The sequence below is a fragment of the Leptonychotes weddellii genome, chromosome 7 (assembly GCF_054177405.1).
Source record: "Leptonychotes weddellii isolate Sample4059 chromosome 7, ASM5417740v2, whole genome shotgun sequence".
NCBI lineage: Eukaryota > Metazoa > Chordata > Mammalia > Carnivora > Phocidae > Leptonychotes > Leptonychotes weddellii.
In genome coordinates this window covers 6,344,400-6,371,774 of record NC_138375.1, presented here as the reverse complement: position 1 = coordinate 6,371,774, position 27,375 = coordinate 6,344,400, and the positions used below count along the sequence as shown (strand labels likewise).

The following is a 27,375-nucleotide window of genomic DNA, read 5'->3' as shown; positions in this document are numbered from 1 at the left end:
AGACTGAAAAAAAAGTCTTTTTTTCAAATAGAAAAAATATTTGATGTGTTGATTTATTACTAATCACACTGCCTAGAGTATAAAGAGCTGGAAGTAACGATAGCTTGTTGAATTAAATTTCAATATGTTTCCAAACTGTTTCTGCCAGCTTTTCTCCACCAGTGATCCTAAACACTAATCCTCAACATACTCTTCTTTTATCCTGGTTTACTACAGAGATCCTGAGAAGTATTAAATGGCCTTAAAATCATAGTCCAAATGATGAAAATTATAACTGACCAATTGGATAAGAGCAATGTCAAAAAAATGAAAGCAAGCCAATAAATGAAGCCCAAGCCCTGGGCAAAGTGATGGTCCGACCTGTCCTCTTTCTTTTTCTTTTAAACCTGTCCCTATTGGCGGAGGACTCTTCAGCGCCTGTATCTTACACCCATAGATCCGTGGGGCGTCCGAGCACAAGGGCAGTCTTTCTAATTCGAGATAGGAGTTTGATGTCCCGCAGGGAGCATGATGAAGAAATATCGTTAGGAGTTTGATGTCCCGCAGGGAGCATGATGAAGAAATATCGTTATGTTAATTCCCTGGCTACCCAACTTCTCTCAAAGCCTGACTTTATCATCTACAATATTTTCAAACTAGCATTCGGTTATTGGAAATACAAGAAGAACGAGGAGGAGGATGTCACGCCGTGCTCTCAATGCTTTGCACCTACTCGGGTGGTGGTTACCTACCCCAGGTTGTGTTTATCCTTTGGGTCCCTGTTGTATTAAAACAAGAGTTTGAGATACAAAGAATTTAAGTAACTTGCCCGGAGCTAAACCTCTGCCGGCAGAGTGAGCAGTGTGTGTGGGTCCCCTGTCTAGCCCTGTGTTCTGCTACCACCCAGGTCAGGATGAAGAAGCCAGTGGAACTTTTCTCGTTCAAGGATGGGTTGGGAAACCAGCAACTGAGAAGCTGGGTTCACACCAGATGCCTGCAAGACCCCGAGTTGGCTGTCTGAAAACTGACAAAATAAAGTGTTGGAAATTTGGGCTACACAGTCCGAAAGAGCACGCATCCTTATCTGTGAGCAGAGTTTGGAGCTATTCATAGCATTTTAATTCACTTAGGGTGATAGAATTGTACAGAATCTATATTGTGGTTTGTGTTTCTCTAAATATTGAAGTTTTCTCTATTGAAGTGGAAAGATCTGCAGTACCCGTGCGTTATCAATGGGACCCATGTACAATCAACTTATTTCTTTTTTTTTTTTCTTTTTTCTTCTTTTGGTGAGAGTTTAATAGTGTGAGGTCCCGCAGCTCTGAGGGGAGGATGAGGGAGATGATTGGTGGATCCTCCATCCAAGTCCACCGCAGGGCGTTTTCATCAAAGTCGGAGTGCACACATCTGTCGTGTCTTATCCTGAGCCCCAGAGAGTTTATTGCACATGCGTCATTTGCGGGTCAGGCCGACCCTGTTCTAGGGCTTTCCTGGGGGCTAATTGGTTTCGTCTCTCTTGTCCTCCCCCACAGTTGAATAACCTGACCGAGATCCATGATCAGATCAGTGGCATGGCCCGCTGCCCCTACAGTCCCCAGCACAATTCCACGGCTCTCCTCACAGCCGGTGGGGAGTTGTACGCTGCTACGGCCATGGATTTTCCCGGACGGGATCCTGCCATTTACCGGAGTCTGGGCATCTTGCCTCCTCTCCGCACAGCGCAGTACAACTCCAAATGGCTCAACGGTGAGTCTTCCCATCACTGGAGGTGCCCCACCTCGTTTGTCTGTAACGCCTGGTTACTTGTGCTCAAAAGCAAGCTGCTGCCGCTTCCGAAGAAAAACAATTTCTTCATTTTCTCAGGAAATCAAAATGTCACTTGTTTTGCTTGTCAGTGTGGAAGGGCATCTGCGCGGCGCTCTTTCGGAGTAGAAGGGGAAGAGATACTGTCGATGCTGGAGACCAGGACAACAGGGCTAATGTTGACATGACCATACATCGAACTTAGGCTGTTCTTTACGCTGGTGTTTGAAGTTCAGGAAATTTGATGTCGTATCAGAGATATCTGTAGATTCATGTGCATTGTTTCTTAACTTCTCATTATATATCTAAAAGCAGGAAGTTACTGGCATTTCATGAAATGTTCAGACACTGGGTAAGAGAATAGGTTTGGCCACAGGTAGCTCCAAAGAGCTTGATCAGTTTAAAAAAGTATCAAGTCACATAACCAGAGCATTGGGGTATGCGTCTTCGGGGTTACTTCCTTCGATGGCGCGAACGTCAGTGAGCTCTGTCACTGGTCTCTCTGCCATCCACGTTGTGGCAGTGTGGTCCTCAGACTGACTCTGCTGGGCATGCAGAATCGCTGATGCAATTTGAGGCACTGCATCCAGGTGTGACAATATGCAGCAGCAGGAGAAGCTGTGTCTTCCCAGAAGACTTCAGTCTTGGACTAAAAATTGGTCATGTGCTCACTAAGCAGTCAGAATAGAGGTTGGCTTTGTTCAATGTCCTGAGTGAGGGGTGCCAGCTAAAATTGAGCCCTCTGTATGTGTGTTCATGTGTGAATGTGCTTGCACACGCACACACACACACACGCACACAGTGTTATGGATAGATACGTGCATCACATGTCATCCCTTTATTTGGTAGCTTGCACAAAGATGAAATCTTGAAATTGCCCTTATATTATTTATTATTTTGAGCTTTCGAGTTCTACAAAGATTTACTGGCCTTCTGTCAAGTACAAGCTAATTATGTAGATGGGAATTTCTCAACCTCAGCACTACTGACATTTTGGAAAAGATAATTCTTTGATGTGTGTGTGGTGCGGGGCTCTCCTGGTTATCATGGGATGCTTAGCAGTATCTCTAGCCGATCTATACTCGCTAGATGCAGTAGCATCCCCCTCTACCTAGTTGTGACAATAAAAAAACTTCCAGAAGTTTCCAAACGTCTCCTGGGGGAGCAAATGCCTCTGGTTGAGAACGACTGGCTTAAGCTCATTATTTATGCATATTTATTCCTGAAGGTATATATAAAGCATTTTTCCAAGTAATAGAGTCAGACCAGCCCCCAGGTTGCCTTTAAAAGATTCCATTGTAGAGAAGAGAATATCCTCCTCAGATTTCTCTAGTAATTTAAATGACTCTGTACCCTTCCAAAGGGCAACATGAATTGTTTTCCTAAACTGAAGCTGTACCTAGCTTTTCTTCATTAACATTATTTCTGTTGAACTGGTTTCAGTCCCCTTCGGGCCCTGATGCTTTCATTTGTTTAGCTTAAAGCTCTTCTTTCTGTTCATTTGATTTTTACTGACCATGCAAAGTTTCCAGTTACAAATCAAAATCACCTGCCCCCCAATCAAAGGCATTGTAATTAGAGTTTGTCCAAAGCAAAGTAAAAAGTAATTAGGAGTACCGTCTCTCTCTCTCTCTCTCTCTCTCTCTCTTTTTTTTTCCCCAAAAGTGACCCCCTGAAGAATATCCTGGAAAAATAACTCCGGTTATAGCATGAGTTAAAAACACTGACTATTTCTTTGCATGTGACTCCAGTGCCCGCTGGCTGATCAGATGGTCTGATTCCATTAACGTCTGGGTGGAAGCCTCTCTGTCTGAGAGTCAGGGGATGTGAGAAGGGCAGTGGGAGAGCTAACCCTGCTTACCACAGTCACCATAGGTGTGCTGTCATTTGGCCAACATAATGAATCATGTTTTAGGTTCCTAAAAGGTGCTGCTGTTTATATATGATAGAATCCAACAACTGTAGAAATTGAAAATTAGTCCAAGGTAAACATGGTAGAGCCACCACTCAACCTACCTTGTCATCTTCATTCCCATGACCCTGAATGACCCTGTTGCCCTCAGCCCCACCCGCCCACAAAGGAAGGCCCTCACTCCCAGGGCAGAGAGCAGAGAGTTCTTGAATGTTGAGTGTTTCTTCCCTCTCCTGGGCCCTGTTGGGGCAGTGCCTTCTACTGAACCCCGAGATACCGTTTCTACTGCTGGTTGGCCCTGTTTTCGACTCTGATGGACCATCCAGGACAGATTCTGGCCTCTGACCCCACTTAGTTCTGCTTCTGTCCCCCTGCTGAGCCTGGAAGCAGGGGCCTCTGTTCTTCTTGACCTCACTGGAATCCCTGCTTTGCATCCCATCTGCCCCGTGACCAGATGCCCTGGTCTCAGTTCCCCACTGTGTTCTGGAGTCATTTTCTTTCTTTACTTGAGATTGTTGCTGTATCTGTTATCCCTTCTTCTTTTTTTTTTTTTTTTTTTTTGCCCTAGCCTCAGATTTCTTCCTCTCTAGTGATAACTGCCATCTTTTTATAAAAATGTACAGAATTCTTTCTCCTTCAGTGAGACGAAAACAAATAAAGAAACCCAAACAAGCTGAAAACAAAGTTCGTTCTGCAGTATCCAAAAAAAGAGTCCTAATTTCCTGTTGTGATTTTTAGGGACCCATTCAAGGAGGCGTTTAGATTCTTCTCCAGAGTTTTCAGCTGATTGAGAATCAAGGCACGGAGTGAGCAAATGGAGAGCAGAGGTTTGGATTTATTCTTGATAGAGCTGAGCGGGTGTGCTGGAAAACCCGGAGCTGGTGTGTTCAGTTAAGAATATGGGGCGCCTGGGTGGCTCAGCTGCTGGGCATCTGCCTTCAGCTCAGGTCATGATCCCAGGGTCCTGGGATCGAGCCTCCCATCGGGCTCCCTGCTTAGCGGGAAGCCTGCTTCTCCCTCTCCCGCTCCCCCTGCTTGTGTTCCCTCTCTCGCTGTCTCTCTCTCTGTCAAATAAATAAATAATATCTAAGAAAAAAAAAAAAGAATATGCAGACTCTGACCTGTTGAATGAGGAGACATGAGCCACCCCCAAGGGGTCGGCAGGCAACTCCCTTGGCATTGGAGCTCCCACTTTGGGGAAATAGAAACCCCGGGGCCTGCTGATTGAAGGTATGGTTTCATGACACTCACTCTCGAACGTGAACTCACAGTGTTCATTACTTACTCATCTCAGGCTATCACTCAGCTAACAGCTGCTCACCCATGATCATAACCAGAACTCACTTCTTCATCTTGGACGTTTTTCGGGTTTTACCAACAATTTTGTTTGACAAAAGAGAATTGTCTCAGCAGGAAAGAGGTCTGGAGGATAGGACCTTCTAACTATGGTCAGCACAATTTTTGTCTTCAGATTTGGTGCTTGTGATTAATTTGTGCATAGGACAATTCGCCTATACACAGAGGTGGCCCTTTCCATAATTCAATTAGTTACCTTATACAGGAAAAACTCAGTAGTCTTTGAAGATTATAGAAGAGACCCATTCCTTGCCTCTTGCAGCTCTGGTAGTCCCAGATATTCCTTGGCTTGTGGCAAATCACTGTAGTCTTTGCCTCGTTGTTCACATGGGCTCCTCCCTGTGTATCTCTGTGTCCTCGCTTGGCCATCTTCACGTAAGAACACTGGTCATCCTGGATTAGGGGCCCGCCATACTCCAGTATGACCTCCTCTTAATTCAATCTGCCATGACCCCATTTCAAATAAGGTCTCATTTACAGGTACTGGAGGTTAGGACTTCAACATATTTTGGGGGATGGCAGGATACAATTCAACCTATAATGGTGGGCTAGTCAAGAAATGCTCAAATGTTGCCACCTTACAGCACAGCACCTTACTTCTGACGACAACCCCACTCTTCTTTCTGTGCTGTGTATGGGGCAATCCTCTGCCCACTCCTCAGCCTCCTTGTCTCGACGCTAGCATCTCATTCTTAGCAGACAGTGCTGTCTCCCCTTTGCCGAAGGCACAGCTGGGTTTCACCTGTTTCTTCCTTGCATTCTCCAGGCCACTGCTGTGGACAGGCTGTTCACGTAAGCTGCCACCCTGTCTACTGAGCAGCACCCCGTGATCTCTGGGGAAGGGGGGCCCCTCTCCTAGGCATCAGGCTGAAGTGCATTGCATTTTGCTCATTCTGTGGCTGAACTCTTCCCTCAAAGGACTGTAGTAAAGACTTGACAGAAATAAGCACACAGACATCTCAGTCTAAGGGAAGCACACAGACACACAAAAATGTTCTTCAGGACATGTGGACTGAGCACAGCAAGCCGGGGCTCTTTGGCCACCCCAGCCTCTCAGGAACCTCCATGCTCCGGGGGTAATCTTCAGGCACATGGTGGCATCAGCCTGTCCAGGCTCACCTCCCTCCAGGACGCAGGGAGCCCTGGGTAAGAACCTGTAGAGCCTCGAATGTCCCCAGGGATGCAGCATAAACACCTTCTCTCATTCCAACAACCTGCCTGAAGTGCACGGAGTCCCCATTCCACCTACAGAAAACGCCAAGGCCCTACCCACGGCTTCCTCTTACCCCTGTGTCTTCACTCTTCTTCCCACCCCTTGCTTCCTCTGCTTTGGCCTCTTAAATGTTGCACAGGGCTGCTGGCTCTTTACTGTCTCCCAGGGATCAGCAAAACCCAGAGAGTCGACAGCTTAAGCTTTGCAGTCCAAGTTGTCCCCATTGCAGCTTTTCAGTTCCTCCCTCATAGTGGCCATCACCGGTGCCCACCTGATCACTCACAGTGGCTGTGTGCTCATAAAACTTTATTTATAGCTAGCAGGTAGGGTTGGCCGGCAGACTGTAGTTTGCTGGCCCCTTTCTATCTGAAAAGCATCCCCTCCCGCCAAATCTACCTGGCCAACTGGTTTAGCTCCTTCCGGTTTTTGCTCAGATGGGGCTTCTCAATAGACATCCCCCAACCGCCTTATGTGAAGTGACCCCCTCTCCCATCTAAGCCTGCTTGGTCCCTCTTACCGTGCTCAGCTTTTATCCTTAACTCTTATGCCCTTTAGTGCTTGTCTCCTTCCTCCCTTAGAATGGAGGTTCCCCAGTGGCTGGGCTAATGTGTTTTGTTCACTGATGTGTCCCGCATGCTTTCAACAGTGCTGGGCACATAGTAAGCACCCATCAATATTTTTTGAATAGATGAGCTACTAGATGAGTAGTTTGCTTCTTTGCTTGCCCCACATGTGTATGAATTTCTTGAGGGCAGGGATTATATGTGAGCTGTCTTTGTGTGCTCAGCATCTCACTCAGTCTGAAACACAGTTCACACTCCATCAATGTATGTTGAATGAGTTAGGACATAAGCACGTTTCGTAAATAGTAGAAATGTGAACGGTGTCGTTAAACAAATGGAACGTGTCATAGGAATTGTAACCAAGAATTAAAAAAAATAGATTTATATGTTTGAAACTGATTCAGGTCTGAAAAAACTTCTTTTGTCATCTGATTTAGACACTCCTTCTCAACCATTATTTATTCAGTTATCAAACACAATGCAATCGATTGGATAATGTTTTGGAGGAATTTGAAACATTGAGTTATGTGCTTTGTAATGAATGTAAGTTTCAACATCAGATTTATCCCCCTGTGCCAAAATCACTCTGAAAACAAATTTATGTGTTTAGAGAAATACCTTAACAGTTTTAATGCATTAAAATACTCATTGTTAATAACCTTTATTAAATGATTACTGTAAGGCAGGATAATAAATGTTTAATGGTCAATGCTTAAAATAGGGAAGGTATAAAACTTGCCTTCAAGAAATTGGCAATCAAATTGGGGAAACAATAAACCCATGAAAGAGGGGAAAATGACATTTCCACATTAATAGTGTGCAAATTCAGTTTGTGGGTTCTGAGGGAACTACATGCTTTCACAGAGAAAGAAAAAAAAAACCTTGGTAGGAACTTGGAAAAGCTAATTCATAAATGAGCCTTCATAAGTCAGCATAGATATCTACATGGACATCATCTTATTAACACTTGGTGACCTGTTCATTTTTCTTCTCTGGGGGTAGTGTTTGCCTGTCCACGGGGTCCTGATGAGGTCCCCAGCTCCTACTATTTCTGCAGATTCCAACCAGGACCTCATGTGGAAGCAGACAGACCTGACATCAAAGGCCTTCTCATTTTAACAATATTATTTCATATGAGCTATTATGTTTCTAGCCAAGAGAGAACTCTTTTCATTACAATCTCAACTTCTCCTGGTTTGAAATAACTTTAATGATGTTCCCTGTGCCTTAAGTAGACTCTTTGAGGTCTTTAAAGTACAATGAGTAACCTCCTAATGATTAAAGATAATTTACTTAGAGGGAGAAAATCCCCGCTGTGCTTAACTCAAGGAGAAATTGTTTCTCCTCACCGTGAAGACAGGTGCCTCGTGAAGGAGCTCAGCGCTTCTCCCTGAGAACAGATGATGCCTCTCGGAGCTGTAGGCATGGCCAGGCCAGAGTGACTCTTTTGGTCTCGTCCTGGGGACAGTGAATGAGTTCACTTTTGGCAGAGTCTACACAGCACAGTCCCTAATGGTGTGAATCATCTGCTCTAGGGTCTCCCTGGATGGACGACATTTGCTAGAGCAAGAAATTTATAAATTGGAGGCAGTGTTCACAGAACAAGCAAAATACAGACAAGTGGAGCCTAGGAATGAAGTATGTTTGTGTAGGAAAAGTCAAGTCTTTATCAAGGGAAAGAAGCCCAGGAAAACCAGAACAAAAATCACGATTGCCTAGTCAGCAGCCTGGTTTTATATTTTATTGAACGGGCATCTGGGGAGATGCTTAAAAGGGGTGTCGTTGTGAACAGTGGGCTCTCTTCGGTGAGCTCTCTTTAGCTGTGAGGCTAAAGCCTGACATCTCACATGTGAGATTGTAGCTCTCAAGGTGAGCTGTGGGCCTAGAGCATGTGAGCAGTTGGGTGACATGGGGCCCAGCCCTTTTCTAATTGGTGGGACATCGGGCAGTTGTCCATCTTGAGTGGGTTGCAGGCCTCTTGGAAATTGTGCTGTAAACCCAATCTGATTATCTATATCATAGGGGTCGCAGTGGCTCTTTAGAACTTGTCAGGTGGATGGGAGACTCCATACATGCGCCACCTGTAATCCTCCACAAAATTCACCAAGGGAGATGACATTGTCCTTATTTTACAGATGAGCAAGCTGTGGTCAGAGGGACTAGCCCCCTGAACCAGAGCCACTAGGCTGATGTGTACATGAACTGGGATTTGCAAACACACACACTCCGGAGCTTGCATCCTCCCCCTTCCATGTGCTCCCTCCTCCCCTCCGTCTCATCCACATCTTAGGAAACAGCAACATCATAACCTGCCTCCATCTCCCTCCCGAGGTCCACGTTTTTGTGCACGAGCTACCACAGAAGAGGGGTAGGGGGACTTCGGAGAAGGTGAGGAGGGTTTCCTTACCGGTAAAAACTTGCAAAAAGCGGGGCACCTGGGTGACTCAGTCGTTAAGCATCTGCCTTCGGCTCGGGTCATGATCCCAGTGCTCTGGGATCGAGCCCCGCATCGGGCTCCCTGCTCCGTGGGAGGCCTGCTTCTCCCTCTCCCACTCCCCCTGCTTGTGTTCCGTCTCTCACTGTGTCTCTCTCTGTCAAATAAATAAATAAAATCTTTAAAAAAAAAAAAAACTTGCAAAAAGAAATGAGATGAACGGCAATTATTAAACCCAACCCAGAAGGGCCTGTGGCATAATTTAAAAGAGTCCTTCATGGGCACAAAAGTTTGTTAAGCGACATGAAGGAATCGGTTCTTGTGGTGCCCTTTGCAAGCAGTGTGGTGCACTGATGGGTCTCTGGGCTGAATACCTGAAACTGGGGGAGCACAGAATCCCTTCCGTCTTGTGGTGACAGCTCTGTACTCGCCAGTCAGTCATTTGGACTTTCAATTTGCACATTTCAGAAGAGAATGGATGAATGAGCCCTTCTTTCCCCCACCAAGTTAATATGTGGCCAAAGGCACCAACTCGATACACTAAGTCATACGGAGACCTGCCTCAAACAAAACAGAAATCCACATGGAGAAGTTATGTCCCATTAGAGAGAATATAATATATTGTATAGAAATTTTCTAGTACTTACATTACCAGGCAGGAAAATGGTTCAATGTATTGTCTAGAGATCATGAGCTGTTTCCTTGCGACAGCCCTAGGTCCCTCCTGCCACCCTGGCATGATTATAACATTGCTCCCTGTCCCTCTCAAAAGTGCTCCCGTTTGGCTCATAACTCATATTGTCATCCTGTTTATAGGATCCCCAGGTCTATGTGTTTCAGTAAATTTGTCTCCATAATATTCTGTTAAACTCTTTGTAGCCCCTCAGTGGCCTCTCACGTTATATCATGCACTGCTACATATTGGAGAGTAGAGTCTGTCCTTTGGGCTTCTGCCTTGCCCTGGCCCAGGTCAGCTCAGGAGACAAAGACCAAACAGTCATTCAGGTTGATGTGTTCTAACCGCATACTCTTACAGCCTGATCTCCTTTTCCAGTGAGCTCTCACATCTTGTCCTCTTCCTCTTTAAAACCATTTTATAAACACTAAAATATTTCTAAGATCTTTGAATTCAGGTTAATATGGCAATTTTTAAAAAATTCCTAGCTTTTGATTCACAATTCTGCAGGCTCAATGATTCATTCTTAAAAGAAGTGAACTGCTGCATTGAAAATATAATCAGGAAAAAATGAACGTGGTAAATGGAAACTTTCTGTTTTGAAAATATTCAGAAATGCATAGTCGTGAAATTCGTTTGAACAAATTGAGCCTAGGAACGTGTGACATGGTAGATGCTTATGGGAGAAGGGAAAGGTTGCGGAGGCTTTGTGGTTGGAACAGATCGAGGGAGAACAGACGAGGATGTGTTTGTCAGTTTGAGCGAGAACATCTAGCTGAAGGCCAGTTAGGGAAGCTCCTCTAGACCTCGAGGCAGAATTCCAGGGAGAGCCTTGGGCTTGCAGGGTGAGTCCTCACACAGAGGGGGCAGATCTCCTTCAGGGAGGGACAGCACAGGTCCCCTTGGTACTGGCTGCTCCTGCTAGAATCAGCAAATCCATGCAAATACCACATTTTCACCAGGTCATATTCCCCTGGAAGCAAGAAGGAATCAAGTCGGCTGGAACCACGTTTCTGGTTTGACGCAATGGTTTCTTTCTGCTGGGTGCTCAGGGAGTGAAGGACTCGGGGATCCAGGTGCCGTCAGTGACCACTCAGGACATGCTTGGGGCCCTGTCCCCCTTTTCCCTGACCACTGCCACCACAGGAACGTGGATCATAAACCTTTTTTTCAAACTCTTCAGTGACTCTGCAGGGGCAGTTGACATCCCAACTCCTGTCTGGGTTGCTCTCCTGGCCTTCTCCTGTCAGGTGGATTCCTTCATTCCAACATGAGCTTCATTCCATTCCTGGCCGCTCTTGGGGTCTCCTCTTAGCTGTGGTCCCTCCTGCTCTTGGCCTGGCGGCCCCTCCCCAACCTTCCCTCTGCCTTTTCTCTGATCCTCTCCTTCCCAGTTCTTGAATTCACCTCGCTGCTGGTGGTCTTCATCGTACTTGTCATCACTGTGATTGCTTGTTGGTTTGTCTTGTTTGTTTTCCTCACTCTGTCCCCTGAGGGCATGAGCTCTGTCGGTCAGTTGCCCGCACACCCAGAGCCCAGCACCGCCTCCCCCCTACCCTGCCATAGGTGGTGAGTAGCCGATGATGGAGGGATTTATGATTTAGTTTGTTAAATGAATACTGATATGTTTACCGATATGTGTGCCAATGTTAATTCACATATTTTGCGTACATCACATACATATTTAGATGTTAATTTGCATACACAAATGAATGGTGATCTGTATCTTGATGCTGAGCGATTAAGTGCTAGGCACTTGTCGCTCATCGCCTCTGATTCCCCCAGTGATACATATTGGGTGGTGGTACTATCATTCTAGAACAGGACACAGAATGTGTGCTGTGAAATAGCGACTAAGTTCACACAGCCAGTAGGTGGAAGTATTGAGCCATATATACATGTGCCCCAGTAAGGTATGTATGTACGTGACCCACACACAGACACATGTACACACATACAAACATACCCATCTGTCTGTCTGTCTGTCTTTTACTGGAAGTCTTAGGGAAAGCTTTAGTACATCAATGCCTTTTAAGCCGCATTGTACTTAATTTAATTTTAGTGTAATTAGCCATGCTTACTAAATACCCAGATGAAATTAGTTTACTTTGGAACACCCTGCAGCAGATTTTCATGTAGGTGTAACAAGGGAAAAAATGTGCACGGTGAGAGAGGGTATGAAATCTAGGAATATATATGGAAATTGTTTTGGTAGTGACGGACACCAGCAAATTTAGGAATTAAAAATATCTGGCTCGCTGTGTCACGTCTAAAGATCATTTCCATTAACGCCTTTCCTTTTTGTGGAATAGCTTGCATTCAGCATGGCTTTATTTATCTTTCTCAAATTTTGATCACCTTTAAGTTTAACATTTGCATGTTTGATTATTCATTATCATTATGTGGAGTCCTACTAAGTATAAATTAGTAAGAGGGAAATCAAGAGTAAAGCGTGAAATAATAATTATAGGCACCACTTATTGAGAGTCTCTTTAATCCTTATGGCAAAGTAGGTCTTTTGTGCCCTGGATTGTCATACGGGATGAAAGAACATTCCAGGTGTCCATGGTCCAACCCAGGGTTTCAAGCTGGGATGGGCAGAGCCGCAGCCCATATGGGCTCCATGCCCAGCCATCTTCTAGTCGGCCTTTGGTGAGTGTATCACAAGGTGGCTTTTGATTGAAAAAGGATTTATGGTAGATTCTGATTCTAGTAAGACTTTTGTGGAGTTGGCAAATTGGAATTCCTTTCTGTCTTCAATATCCATTGGCATTAATTTGGACAAATATTTCTATATCAAGAACCTATCGATGATCTGGTCAGTCATCAGACTGAACCACCGAACATGAGGGGCCTCCAGACGGATGCAGGAGTTGATACATTAGAGAGAATACAGAATGGAAGGATCCATTTGGATGTTCAGGATCTGGTTTTACATGGTCAAAATCACAGAAATGTTGAAGCTTTTCTTCTCATTACTCACGTTTATTATCTTATGGATCATCCTCTTCTCCTATCTGCATGGTCACTAATAAGTAAATGTATAAAATAAAAGTTCCTATATCATGAAACATATTTCCTCTTATGACATATTTTGTAAAATGATCTGTAATCCATGACTCAGTGTGTTTTACAAACATGAGGAAAAACAGTTTCTCTGTGCATATATGTATAATGAGCTGACGTACTCATGTCTTTCTTTTTTTTCTGAATTTGGCAGCACACCTTCTATTCATGTGTAGCTCTAACGACAATAAAGACTAAAGAACCACTCAGATCTCTCTTTCATGCACTCACATTCATTGTAGACAAGAAAGCCGTGCCTGATTTATGACTTGTTCAATTCACTCAGGAGTGACAGATTACTAGTTTGTGGTGAATTACAGTTTAACAAGAGACAGAACTTAAATAATGGAAGGGAAACAGTATGCATCTTACTATACTGCCTGGTGAGATCCAAACATCCCCCACCTCCAGATTTATATCTATAAATGCGGGAGATATTTGGCTGTCTGTCTAACGATGATTCCAGCTCTTTTATTGTCTTTGGAAAAGGAACAGGATGCTGGCTGAGTTTCAAAAGGCTCTGCTTTCCAGGAAATGGAGTGTCCTGGTTTTACAGCAGGTCCCACAATCAGGGACCCGTCATCGTCCTGAAGGGCCACTGCGGGACAGCAGGATGGGTTTCCAAGTGTCAGTTAGCTCCCTGACTAAATGGACCTACACTGTGTGGTGGATTCTAGAACAGCATATACTACACACCAAGCACAAATTCTTCCCCATTTTCTCAGTCGGAAAAAATGTGTGTGAGCATTTCTGTCTAAAATGTGCTTTGTCACCCTATCATACAATTGTTTTGGGGGGTTTGGAGAGCTATTGGAGGTTCTCTGTGGAGAGAGGAAGCTGTGGGCCTATCTGCATGGCATTAGCCAGTGTCCTCGTTCAAGGAGACATCGGAGTGAGATTATTCAGTGGAGCGGACGATGAACGTGGAATAAATGTCCTAACCGTTGCTCCCTGGCTCTCTGGGGCTGTGGGGGCACCATTTGAAACATCATCTCTGGAGTTGGGCAAATGCTTCCCCGCAATACTGTTGCCTGATAAGCCCTTGGATTATTGGCTCCTTCCTCCCGCTTTCTCTTCTCTGTGTCATTCCTGATGTTCCTAATAGCTCCAGGGTAAATTTCATCTGGGCATTTGTCTTCCTGAGTCAACCTGTTCCCCACTTTGGTTTCTAAAGCGTTGTCCAGAATACTAAGTTTTATTCTTGAATATTGTTAATATAGTCAATTGTTCTCTTGCAGCCATTGTGTTTTTTTCGTTTTGTTTTTTTTTTTTTTTTTTTTCAATGTAGTGTAATGGTAAGTGCCTAGGCTCTGAGGTCACACTGTCTGGATTCAAGACACAACCCCCATCCCATGCCCCCCATGGCTAGTTGTGTGAACTTGGGCAGCTTACTAATAACACAGCACCTACGTCTATGATTCCTATGAGCTTAACGAGCATGTGAATGTGAAGCCCCGAGTGTAGGGCCTGGCACAACAGCATTAAGCACTCTGCAGATATTTTTAGATTACAGACTCAGCTTTGACTGGAAGAAACCGTGACAGATCTTTTTATCTTTGTAGCTTCTCCTTTTCTTGCTCAGGACTTCCTAGAGACACATACTCTGGTCTCCAGGCAGTGTGTCCTCAAATTAGTAGCAGGAACAGGTCTTTGTGAGGGTATTTGATAAATTCTGTGGACTCTGCCCGCACCTCATCCACGTGTGTTGGTGACCATGGCCCCAGGCTAGACACACCCAGTCCTGTACCTTCTTTCTTTGTTTTCTCCATCTTAGGTCAGCTCTGTTGTTGTTGCTGTCATGCTGATCATGATAATTTTTGTCGTTTGTTTTTAGTACACTGATCAAACTACAGTCTCTTTGTAGAGCCTAGGTACAGGACATACTCTGAAATGGTTTATTTAGTCTTCTCTTTAGAATTAGACATATAAGCGAATATTTTCTTTAGAAACCAAATATAGTTTTGTAATTATTCCATATCTTTGCTTTTGGGTCTTCCTCAATGAGTCATTCTTTTTTGGAGGCTCAGTGAACACAGATTCAAAAACTGCCCCATTATTTTGCTGTATGTCCCAAAACTCAGGTCACCTCCCGTGTCTGTGAGCATCTCTCTCGGATATGAAAGCATACTGTACAGGAAATGCATTTAACTTCCATCTCATACACTTTAATGCAATCTACTTTCCTTTATACCCATTTCAGGCTAATGCAACAGTGATCTAATAGGATGTTTGACAGTTTATAAGTGAAAAATAGCCCTTATGGAAGTCTCTATTACTTGATGTAATTAAAGGACTTAAGAACAATATCATGGACTGAGAAGAACGCATTGCATGTACAACGTACACAACCTAGAGTCATTCTTACACCTTTACAATGTAAGGTCGAATTAAAATAAGACATTTTGTGATGATATCTAACGTGTGTTAATTGAAAATTGGCAACAGTTTTTTGGATAGACGAGTAGTAGTCAACGCCACCTCCATGTCTACATTCCGATCTGGGTGAGCCTGCTGTGTCTTACTTTTCACGTTAATGGGTTGTCCTGTAGCCAAACATACTTTTAGTAGTCCTGCCAGTGACACATGTGCTTGGTACAATCTGATTGGATCTGGCAAAGTACAAGGCCAACTGAATTACCCCCAAAAACTAATTGTCCCTGAAATGTGTCCCTGTGGATATAGTTCTTGTGTGTATCTCTCCATTAATTTTGAACACAAAAGGTTATTGCCATATTATTGTAATGGCCATAAAATTCAGACACTTGCTAGTTGAATCGAAAGCCCCTAGCAACAGAGGAGAGAGTAAGAATCAAACCTAGTTATTAGAATTTTTAAAGATAAATGTTAGGGCATATCCGTGTCTGAAAGGGTATCATTTCTGTCATCAGTGGACTCAGACAAGAAGCTATGAAGATAACGCTTTGAACGCTATATGTGAAATTCAGTGACAAACTATCAAATTCCTAAACTCCTAATGAGCTTGGTGATTAAGTAAAGATTTTGCCATCATTTTGTCATTTCGGAATCCCTATTTTTAAGCTAATTACGAGACTGGGAAGCTGGAAGGCAATGACCCCATCTCCATATACTCCCCTCTTTCTATGTGGATTTCCCAGCCACCCAAAAATAAGAAAATAAGGGCTGGTCCTCACAGTTCCATGGTCACCATAGTAACTGGAATTGCCAAAGCGAATTCAGGACACTAACCTGATAGTTTCGATGTTTGTTTCAGTTTTCACAAACGAAAACCATCTTCAAGTTCTCACTAAAAGCACATAAATTATGTCAGTCATACTCCTGTATACAAGTAAGATCAAAGAATTTTGTTGTCTTCTACACAAACATGATACTAGACTCCTATATTCTGAATCATATTGCGTATGTTTGATCTCATTTTCTCCCACGCTTTCTGAAGGTCACGTGAGAATATATAAATAACTAGTGTATGTTGCTTTCAAGTGTATTGCAAAGTTTTGACAGCATTAATGGTCTGTGACTTGAGTGATGCATTCAGTCGGGATGCTTTTGTGTGGATTCGTGCAGGCAGTTTCTTGTCACTTGGAACTTGTGTCCTGAGTTCTGCCCTTAGCACAGATCACTGAGCTGCTCACGGGGCTCTTGGGCGTCCCTCCGAACCTGGGTGTTGTCTGCACAAACCCACGTCTCCTTGGACAAAATACTGAGGAGGTAAGACATAAAGAAACATCAGATGAACGTTTACACTTTCCTTCTTTCCTCTGGCCTCCAGAACCAAACTTCGTGTCCTCTTATGACATCGGAAATTTCACCTACTTCTTTTTTCGAGAAAATGCCGTGGAGCACGACTGTGGGAAAACCGTGTTCTCCAGAGCTGCCCGGGTCTGTAAGAACGACATTGGGGGGCGGTTTCTGCTGGAGGACACCTGGACCACGTTCATGAAGGCTCGTCTGAACTGCTCCCGGCCCGGGGAGGTCCCCTTTTACTACAATGAACTGCAGAGCACGTTCTTCCTGCCTGAGCTGGATTTGATCTATGGCATCTTTACCACCAATGTGTAAGTAACTGGAAAAAAAAAAATTTCTGTCCCTGCGCCTCTGTTTATGGTGAATGAGTCTACTGTGCTTTGACCTTTGAGGTTGGAAAGTTGCTTTAAAAGAAATCTTTCTTATTTTACTGGGCTTATGGCCAAATAAATGTTTGAGTATGAACTAAATATTATGTAACAGTAATGTGATTTCTGAGACGGGTATTAGGAGAATAAAGTGAAGCAAAAAGTTTCAATCTATCCTTTGGTAATTGTAGCATTAACTTAATTCGACTATTAATTTCTCCTTCCTGATTTGCTGGTGTGTTCTGGGCACTTTCTGAAATGCTGGCAAATAATCAGATGCATTTTTTTTTCCTACATGCAAGGCATGCATTTGTGCATAATGAAGGCAGTGTTGTCTCAAGAGTGTGATCTTTGAGATAATGTAACTCATGCCTGAATCTCTGCTCATATGTGAAATGCACATTCTCACTTTCCTGGAGCTACGTTTTAAACCATTGTTCCCGGAGATGGATAACTTGGGCAGGCATTTCTAAAATGATGATTATACTTTTAAAAAATTCTTGAAAAACCTATAACGTCTTTTTTCTTCAGGGGAGATACTCCTAGCTCCAGAACTGACGAAATTTGGATGAGGGAAAGCATGGGAAGTTTCCTGGTCTTTCTTTCACTCTTAGTCTGGAGGAGTATGGCAGGTGACCCACACTTATTTCCTATTCTTAGCGGCTGTGCCCTGAAAGACTCATTAGGATCACACCCCCACACCCAGGGGCAACAGATCGCTTTTTCATACTCAGACTCTGGGTTCCCTTTTGCTGGTGGTAATGGTGGTCTGTAGTGTAGGCTCTGCTTTGGACCGTCTTTGAAATCTCTAATCTGGCGACCCAAGAGTCCAGAAAACCTGAATCAGGGTGGGTTGAAAGTACTGATAAAGGGGATAGGGTGAGCAGCCATCCTGGAGTGTCCGGGATTGTCCTGGTTTCAGTGTGGAAGGCAGCTCTGCATCCTGGGAAACCTCACAGTCCTGGGAGAATCGGGGAAGCCTGAAGAAATTGCCAGAGACTCACTTCATCTGCTCTTCCTTCCCTGTTACTCTTTCACTCTTTCCCCTACTGAGTTTAAATGTTAACAGCTGCTTGATAATAACATTTATTCCATGAAGTCTTCTTTCTGACATGAAGTTAGAAGACTAAGACAGAAATGGATGGCTCCCCACCCACCCCTACCCCACCATGACCGTCTTATTGTAAACCTGGTTTTCAGCCCTAGAGGTTATTTTCCCTCCTTGATAAGTTTCTTTTAAAAGAATCAATTTATAGTTTCTGAAGTTGATTTGCTTTCCAAAACCCGGTTTAAGAAATAGTATTGGCTGCACAAGATGGATGTTCAGTTGCTGAGTTGACATCAATTTTACACACAATGGGAGCTTGGCTTACTTAGCTGTTCATTCCCCTGGCTCTGGGCAAAAATAAACAATTTAAAAAGTTATAGAAGTACTGTGTCTGGGCCATTCCAATGGTGAATGGTCAATTTAGAAACTCGCAAAAGTAAGTTTCAGAATATTCCATTTGATTTGTTTAGTGATGCAGATGCCCATCGTGTTGGAAATCCCCCAGTATGTAGCCTCTATACTAGGAGAGAGAGAATGGCTAGATCTTCCCTTTCTCTCTCGAACACCAATTCTCACCAGGTCTTGGGGACCCCTTTCTGATACATCCATTCCTAGTCCCACAATAGACCCCACCTCTCCTTCCTCTCATATCTCAGCCTTGATCTTACCCTCTGGACAGATGACCACGTTCTCAACAAGATTTGCTCCAGACTGAGAGCAAGGGATGATCAGAGGTAGCCAGTTACTGTCCGGCTCTCTGTTGGATGGCTGCATCACGCTGTGGCTAAGCTCTCTGGTGCTTCTGTCATAGTTTTGGTTTGCTTCTGTAGACCCATCATGGTCTCTTAGTGCTGGGGAGTGGGACGAAGGTCACCGTTCTACCTCCTTCTACCTCAGGACTGTGTGGTTGTCTCACCCCCTTGGCCATGAGTCGGGCAGCAGGAGATGCTTCACTGTGGGGTCTGCGATGGTTTTACCATTTTGTTCCCGAATGTCTAAAAATGGAGGCTCCCAGGGGGCAAAAACCAGAGCTGTGCTCGAAAATGCAGATTTACTTCACCAGACAATATTTTGCTGTTGCCACACTTCGTGAAAGGGCACTGAGCTCCTGCGAGCCTCCCATTTACAGCTCCCTCTGCGGAGCTTGAACTCTGATTTGAGGTTTCAAGATTTCCCACATCAAATTTTTCTCTCTGACCCTTTGAATTTAAAATGCTTTTTAAATTAAAAAAAAAAAAAAGAAGAAGATAGGAAGGGTCTCTGACAGGCAGTTTTTGCAAAGTGCCTTTAGTTGGTTATTTTTTGAAGGCTTACAAACACCACTCTCTGGGGGTTTAAAAAGAAATGGCTCTAGGAGCAGCATATCCCACTGCTTCTAGAGGAAGCAGAGAAACGGTGGGTCGAGAGCCACGCTGGACCGGGGAGAGGCAACGGCCCCTGGAGGAGAACGTCTGCTTCCTCCAGAACTTAAAAGGCCTCCCACGCAACTCTTCACAGTCCTGTGTCCCTTTCGCTGTGGCTGAGTGAATTAATCCCGTGCTTCAGGATTAGAAATGTCATAACTTGCTTCCGCAGCGACGTGCTCCCTCATCCACAAAGAAGCCCCAGACGCACACCAGGCCCTGCTTCGACTTCATCCTTGGGGTGTTTGGGAGATGGTGATCTTGAGGTCGTCCGGAAGGCGCCTGCGCCATGCAGTGTCCTTGCGGGGCTCTCTGACCTCCCTCCCCTTCTCTCTCCCTCGGCCCCCCCAGGAACAGCATCGCTGCCTCGGCCGTGTGCGTCTTCAACCTGAGCGCCATCTCCCAGGCCTTCAACGGGCCCTTCAAGTACCAGGAGAACTCACGCTCCGCCTGGCTGCCGTATCCCAACCCCAACCCCAACTTCCAGGTAATTTCAGCGGGGGCAGTGGGACCCTCGTTCCCCTAGAAAGCAGAACCTCCTGTAGATGGGCCGACACAGTTGAAACCCCAGCGCATGCAGCCTGCAGCTGGGAGCTCCCCCAGTCCTCACCCACAGGCCTGCACTCGGCTTGGGCTCATGGAAGTGGGCCGAGGCCTTTTGTCAATTGTGGTGCCGGGGCTGAAAAGGGGCCTTTTGTGGGCTGGGCCGCCGGAGGCTGAACTGAAAAAGGCCAGCATAAAGCAGCAGGCTGGGCATCCAAGCTTTAGTTAGTGCTAATGATGGTGGACTCTGTGTCCCTAGAAGCTCTGAAACTTAATGAATGACACCATAGTGAATGGAGCCCGGGACACAGAGCAGTGGAGACGCACAAACAGAATTAGAGCCCTAATTGGTGACTGTGGCGAGATTTCCTGTCAGGGTGAGCAGGATGTGATGGTGCCCCTGGGGGGTGTGTGGGGGGGAAGCAGAACAGATGGTGGCCATGAGTTTATGAATCACAAAATTACAGGATGTTTGAGCTATAAGGGGCTCTGTACGTCATTTGCTCTCATCTCCCAATTTCAGAAGAAGCTGAGACCCAAGAAAGTTAATGTGATTTTCTCACGTTTGGTCAGTCAGCAGGTGTATGAGTCTGCACAGGCCGCCATAACAAAATGCCCCCGACTGGGTGGCTTGAATGATAGACCTGTGTTTTGTCACAGTCCTGGGGGCTGGGAGTCCAAGATCAAGGTTCTGGCTGATTCAGTTTCTGGTGAGCGCTCTCTTCCCAGCTTAAACACGGCCACTTCTTCACTGTGTCCTCGTGGGGCCGTTCCTCGGCGAGTGGGGAGAGACACTAATCCTGTGGGATCAGGGCCCCACCCTTGTGACACCCTTATGGCCCCATCTCCGAAGACAGCCACACTGGGGGTTGGGACTTCGACCTGTGCATTTGGGGGAGACACGAACATTCAGTTCACGGCAGCAGGCTTCCCTTGAGGGCCTCCTCCCTTCTGACCAGAATGCTTATGGGATCACCGACATCCTCCTCACGGGTGTAATTCTTAGGACCACCACGTTCCAACTCTGCGCTCGTCATGGTGCATGCTAACAACGGTACCGTGGTCAGTACCAAACTCTCCCACAGACAGAGAGCGGCACTGAGCCTCAGTGCAGGTAATCAGGCCCAGGACGTTGTCGGAATCGCAGCTGAGCTGGGGTCTCAGACTCAGTCCTCAGATGCAGAGCCCCAGCCTCTTCTGTCTAAAAGACCATCAGTTACCCCAACGAGTCAGTGCTAGAACCGTCTTCTATACTCAGGCCTCCACGTTCAGGTTGGTTTATCAGCTTAACACATTGGCTTTTGAGAAAATTTGGGAATATGGAAAGGTTCAATTATTTTATACTTTACTTGGACTTTGGCAGGAACCATTCAGCTCTAATTGTTTTGAAAGAAGGTTTATTTTAATTTAATTTTTATTTACGAGCATGGGGTTTGAGGTAGATGGGAGGTTTTTACATGCCCTTTACTATTTCCTGGTTTACTTGACCATTCCCTTAGCATCTTCCATCTCTCATTTTCACCAGTCAGATGAGGAAGGTGGGATACAGAGGCCCAGGAATATTTTAGGGATAAATTTTGCTAATATTGATTAATGTGCCTTGCTGACTGTAGAATGTATTTGGAGAGGATGACTCTTAGGGGCATTTATTGGGTGTCACACATTGTGTTAATGCTTGATTATATGCTTGTTGCTGTCTCTTCTCCCCAGTTCTGTAAAGTGGGCAGCACCATCTGCACTTTGTAAGTCGGGAAACCGAGGGATCAGTTTATGTGTATTATGCCAGCCCTGCTACTAAGAAAGTTCAGTACTAGACAAAGAAATTCCTATTACGGGTCAGGCGAGCTAACACTTTAGCGGGAACCGAACCTGAAGGAGCCCCAGGTCCTCACAGCATAGACCGTTTATGTCATCATTAGCTAAACGCTGACTCTTTGCCCCTCTGCTGAGTCTCTGCACCCGAATTCCACCCTGCCCCCGGATGCCGGGGTGCAACATTAACTATTTATGAAAGCCCTTTGTAAAATCCTGAAAGTGAAATAGATCATCCCCTTTAAGAAAGTTCTTTGTAAAATCCCGAAGGTTAAAAAAAAATTAACAAAGATGCTCACTAAATTTTTAGGGTACTTGTAATGCCTGGATGTTTCTATTGCAAAAGTCTTCACAATGAACAGTGACTTAATAAGCCCGTGATGCCTTACCACCTTCAGGCAGTGGATAACTTCTAGCCCCTTTGTCTGAATATATTTGTAGCACACAGCAAAACCCCTCATTGCAGAAGGCCACGGGCATCTGGTTTTATAATGCCACTGTCACACTGAAGGGCTTACTCACGTTTATGAGATGGGAGTCGGTCTGTGCCATTGAACCAACGAAGCTTGCAGAGATGGGGCATGCGTTCTGGGTGGGAAGCTTGCTTAGCTAGGCTGAACTTGTTTGGGTAGAATTTAAGATTTGCAGGGAACGAAAGTTATAGATGATGATGATTCCTTGTGTAATTTCTGGTACAAATAAGTCCCAAGGATTTTCTTCCAGTTTACCATATTTGATAACCGTGTTAGCAACGGCATCCTGACTGACATTCGTGAGACCATCTAGCTGGCACAGGGTGGGAATACATTTTGAACCAAGGATCCCTCCAGTAGTCGTGTATAAATGGCCTTCTGTTTGCGGTAACCAGCACTGAGAAGTGGTTCGATTTTTTTTATTATTATTATTCTTGTTTGCCTACTGACATTTGGAATTTTATGCAGCACTTGTAACTAGAACCAGCAAATTAGTTAGAGGAGCAGAAATGTGATTCAGGTTCAGGAAGAAGAATGGGTTAGGAGGGACAGTGCATCATTTTTCAAGATTTAATACAGAAATCTCAATATTGAAAACAATAACAAAACAATGAAAAATGTTTAGTATTTGTATCGGTTGCCATCTAGAAACCACCGTAGGCAGTGCTGGGAAAGCCTACCTGGTCAGAGCCTGCACTCCCCAGAGTCATCCTGGCCCTGAGCTTTGCAAGGAAGAACATTGGTCAGTAACAGGAAACACCATCCAGACCCAGTGGACAGACTCCAGAATTTTCTGTGCAGTTTTGATAACCATCAATCAGAAATGATGGAGCCAAAATGGAAAACAGACCCTTAAAAGTGGTCAGGCAGATGAGGAGGCCATTGCTGGACCAAATGAAGGGGTCGGCTGTGTCATCAGGACCCTTTGATACACAGAGCAGGTTTGCAGCAAGATGGGAGGAAGAGTGCCATTCAGATCAGGCACTCTAAGCATGAGGCTGTGGGTGACTGTGGACTTGCACAAAGCTCCGGCAGGCCGGGATGAGGATGGGTCTATTGTCTTTGAAACAAACAAAAAAGCAAATATTATTGCATTAAAAACGTTAGTAGAATGATGACTCTTACTACTCTCAGAAGCGTTAACAAGACAGCCACTGTGGTTTGTAACACACTTGAGGACAATGACTCTTTGTATTGTTTCCCTCTTGCACCGAGTCCCCAAGGTGTCACACAGACACTGTGGGAACCCAGTGTATAAGGCACAGCTAGAGAATTTGCAGCCCCTTAGAGAGCTAGGTGGGTTACTTACGAGCCAATAAATATATACTATAAATCTAAATAGCTTTCAAAATAGTTGAAAAAGAATCCTTGGGTGAGATATTTATTATAGGCTGGCAAAATAAACCAAGATGTTATGGAGTATAGTTCAAAATTAGTTCTTGGCCAACGATTTTGTTACCCAATTCCAATGTGTAGGAGTCTTCCGCACACCACTAAGCAGTTTTCCAACACCATCTGGGTGTCCTACGAGGCAACTCAGTTCTGACACCATTTACCAGGAGATAGCATCAGATCTCACAGGTGCAAGGATCAGTCCCACCAGGCTCCTACCCACCCCCTCGCCACTTCAGATGCTGATCTTAATTAAGTCCAGGTCCTCCCCTGTGCTTCTGATCCATTAGTTATCAATGGGAAGTTCCAGTGACCTCCCCCTCGGGTTCAATTAATTTGCTAGTGGGGCTCACAGAACTCAGAGAAACATTTTACGTACTAGAATTACCCGTTTGTTATAAAAGGACCTAACTCTGGAACCACCAGCTGGAAGAGATGCACAGGGCAAGGTCTGGGGAGAGGCACTCCATGCCCGCTCTGAGCGCCACTGCCCCCAAATCTCCACGTGTTTACCAACCTGGAAACCATCTGAACCCTGTCCTTTTTGGGTTTTTATGGAGGCTTCATTACATAGGCATGATTGATTGAATCATCGGCCATTGGTGATTGAATTGAACCTCCGGCCGCTCTCCCCTCCCTGGAGATGAGGAGGTGGACTGAAAGTTCCTACCCTCAGTTGGGTCTCCTGTCAACTGGCCTCCATCCTTAGGTTACCTGGGGGCTCTGGCTGCCCAGAGTCACCTCGTTAACATAACAAAAGGCACCTTTACTGCTCTTAGCACTTAGGAAATGTCCATGGTTTAAGGAGCTCTGTGTCAGAAAGAGGACAAAGACCAAATATGTATTTCTTACAAATCACGGTGTCACAGTGGCAGTTCTGGTTGATGACTTAAGATATGGGGACCAGGGTAAAAAGGACAAAGGCAGATCCGTGGTCCTACTACTACCCAGCTCTAGCCCACCAAGGCCTCCCAGGTCTTGCAGACCTCCAGATTCCTCAAGAGCAGCATGAGGTCCTCAGTTTTGTGTTAGGACTCCCGGTTTTTTTTGATGCCGATTTTTTAAAAACACTGCATACAACACAAAGCCTGGGTGTAGAACTTCCCCCAGCAAGTTAGATAGCTAAGGGCCACCTGTGTTTCAATATTGCCGTTGATTTCAGGAAGAGAAAACTGCCAAACACAGCGTCACGCGCGGAAAGGGAGCTCACCTGGGTAGACCTCAGGCCAAGTCTGGGAGAGGGTTTCATTGTGTCCCACATTGGCAAACAGGCAATGTCCCTGTCCCTTACATGCTACCGTTAAATACGATGATGATGGGAAATCTCCGGGCTCAGCCCCCTGCCCCACTAGCGGCTGCTTGTGTATTCACCCACTGATTCCGTCCTTGATTGATTCATACATTTCCCGCTGGCCACTGCAGCTCAGTGGACCATAGAATTGCTGTCCTGCTACAAGACAAATTTACCATTGGTTGAATGGCTTCTCTGTACCAGGCACACTGTTTTGTTCCTTGGCATTTCCAAGTGCTTTCAATTAATTTACAAACACCTTCCACTGATGATCTCTGTTGGCCTCACCGCTGCCCTGTGGAGGGAACGGAGGAAGTGTTTCTCCAGCTACTTTATAGATAACCGAGACAGGCCAAGAGGCGGTGTCTTACCTAAGACGGCGTGGCTCCCTGGGCGGCAGAGCTGACCGCTCACCCGACTGCGTGGGGTCCCCATCACCTGGCAAATGGGCTGCCCCTGCAGGGATGTGTGACATTGACGATGCACTGGACCAGACTTGGAACCCATGTCTCTCCGATACGCTCTAATTTACAACCGGCTTATCATTTTACAGCACGTGGAGCATTGTATCAGGTGCTACGGAAATATCATCTCTTTTAAAAAAGCCATTTCCATCCTACAGTTTTGCACCTCTGACTTGTTATGAAACCAAGCATTAGAGAGGACGTGTGATAAACGGTAGTTTCAGGTGGTACCGACAGAGAGATCCATTTCCATCCACTTTGTTTATGGGAAGTTCTGCCGAGGATCAGCTTTTGTGGGCGCCAGGATTTAAGCTTAGGAAAGAGATGAGAAAGATTGGTGAGGATTTTCTGATTGTGTGCTCTGCCCCAGGAGAGCTTTTCTCTCTTTCCCACCCCTCTGTCTACCTGGTTCTTGCCAAAACCCATCCTATGCACCGCCTGCCCGGCCTCTGCACACCACAGCTCTGGATTCACTTCTCAGCAATTGCGAGGCCTGATCTTCCCCCCCCACCTCCGCTCCCATATCTACCAGACTCATCTTCACGACAACACCTCTGTCTGAATATCTCTCTCCTTCTCTTTTCCTGTCGTCTTCTTTTACCCTCCTCTTTCCCCATCTCCCTTCCTCCCTCACTCTGGCTTGGAGCATGAGCACAAAGCAACAAGGCCTGCAGTGTTTTGTACCCAGGTGAAAAATACTAGAATGATATTATATCATTTACAGGTAAAAGTGGCCTAATTCTATCTCCATGGAATCCATTATCTTGCTTATAGACCCATCATTCTAATAGGGAAAGTAATAGATCTATATGATGTTCCTGGTTGCTGCATTTTCAATTTGAGTCCCTGGTTTATCAGACAGACAGAATAGTGTACACGTGGCCAGACAGCTCCCATGCGACTCAGCAGGTGATGGGGAGTTTTTATGCACCTGTCGGATCATTCATTTATGATGGAGTTTAAAGACTCCCCAAATGCGATGGGTTCACATCTGGAATGGGAGGGACAGCAAGGGCGGGGAGTTTGGGGGAAAGGGAGAAACGCCCGTGTTTGCACGAGGCAGTGACTCAGCTTCCATGTCCCCTCCAGCCAGGTGGCCAGGATCGGCCGTGGGTGTCCCGTAACGGCCTGCTTTCCCTTGCAGTGTGGCACGGTGGACCAGGGCCTGTACATGAACCTGACGGAGAGGAACCTGCAGGATGCTCAGAGGTTCATTCTGATGCATGAGGTGGTGCAGCCCCTGACCTCGGTGCCCGCCTTCATGGAGGACAACAGCCGCTTCTCCCACGTGGCCGTGGACGTGGTGCAGGGCAGGGACACGCTGGTCCACATCATCTACCTGGCTACAGGTAGGAGTTGGCGCCTCCTCTGAGTTTTCGACCATCTTTTGCTTTCATGTTTTACATTCTAAACGTGTACTTCCATTGTCAAGCTGTGAGTCTGTCTTCTCTGCTCGCCCAGCAAAACCCATGGAGCAGCCTTGTCCTCGTCATCCTCTGTGCTTCTCATAGGAAACTTCGTTTCACTCTCTTTCTGCATTACACTGGTCCTGATTTTAGTCGGGAAGACTGCCTGATTTCTTCACTATTATTTTTTAACTACTCATAAAATAAGTGTTTTCTTAGCAAGACCATTTTCACTGGGATAATTTAAGACAATGGAATTTGTTAGAGTACATTTGCTAGGTGTAATATTATCCTGTGATCGTCATTGTGATTTTCATTTGGTTCAAAACAGTGCTCACAAGATGTTCTTGTTGTAGGATGTAGATACAAGCATTTGAAGAATATGTTTGGGGTCATAAACAACAAATTGTTTTAAAGAAAACATAGGCAACATTGTTGTTCAAATTATCG

The 27,375-nt window shown here is 45.3% G+C and overlaps 1 protein-coding gene across 1 annotated transcript in view; it reads left to right on the top strand.

Annotated features, from left to right (window-relative positions):
• SEMA5A (semaphorin 5A) overlaps positions 1-27,375 on the top strand; it is a 392,731-nt gene that overhangs the window by 249,855 nt on the left and 115,501 nt on the right. The window contains exons 8-11 of the mRNA XM_081825786.1: positions 1,512-1,725; positions 16,751-17,036; positions 19,896-20,031; positions 26,664-26,868. Coding sequence (XP_081681912.1) covers positions 1,512-1,725; positions 16,751-17,036; positions 19,896-20,031; positions 26,664-26,868 — 841 coding nt within the window. The remainder of the gene's footprint in view (positions 1-1,511; positions 1,726-16,750; positions 17,037-19,895; positions 20,032-26,663; positions 26,869-27,375) is intronic.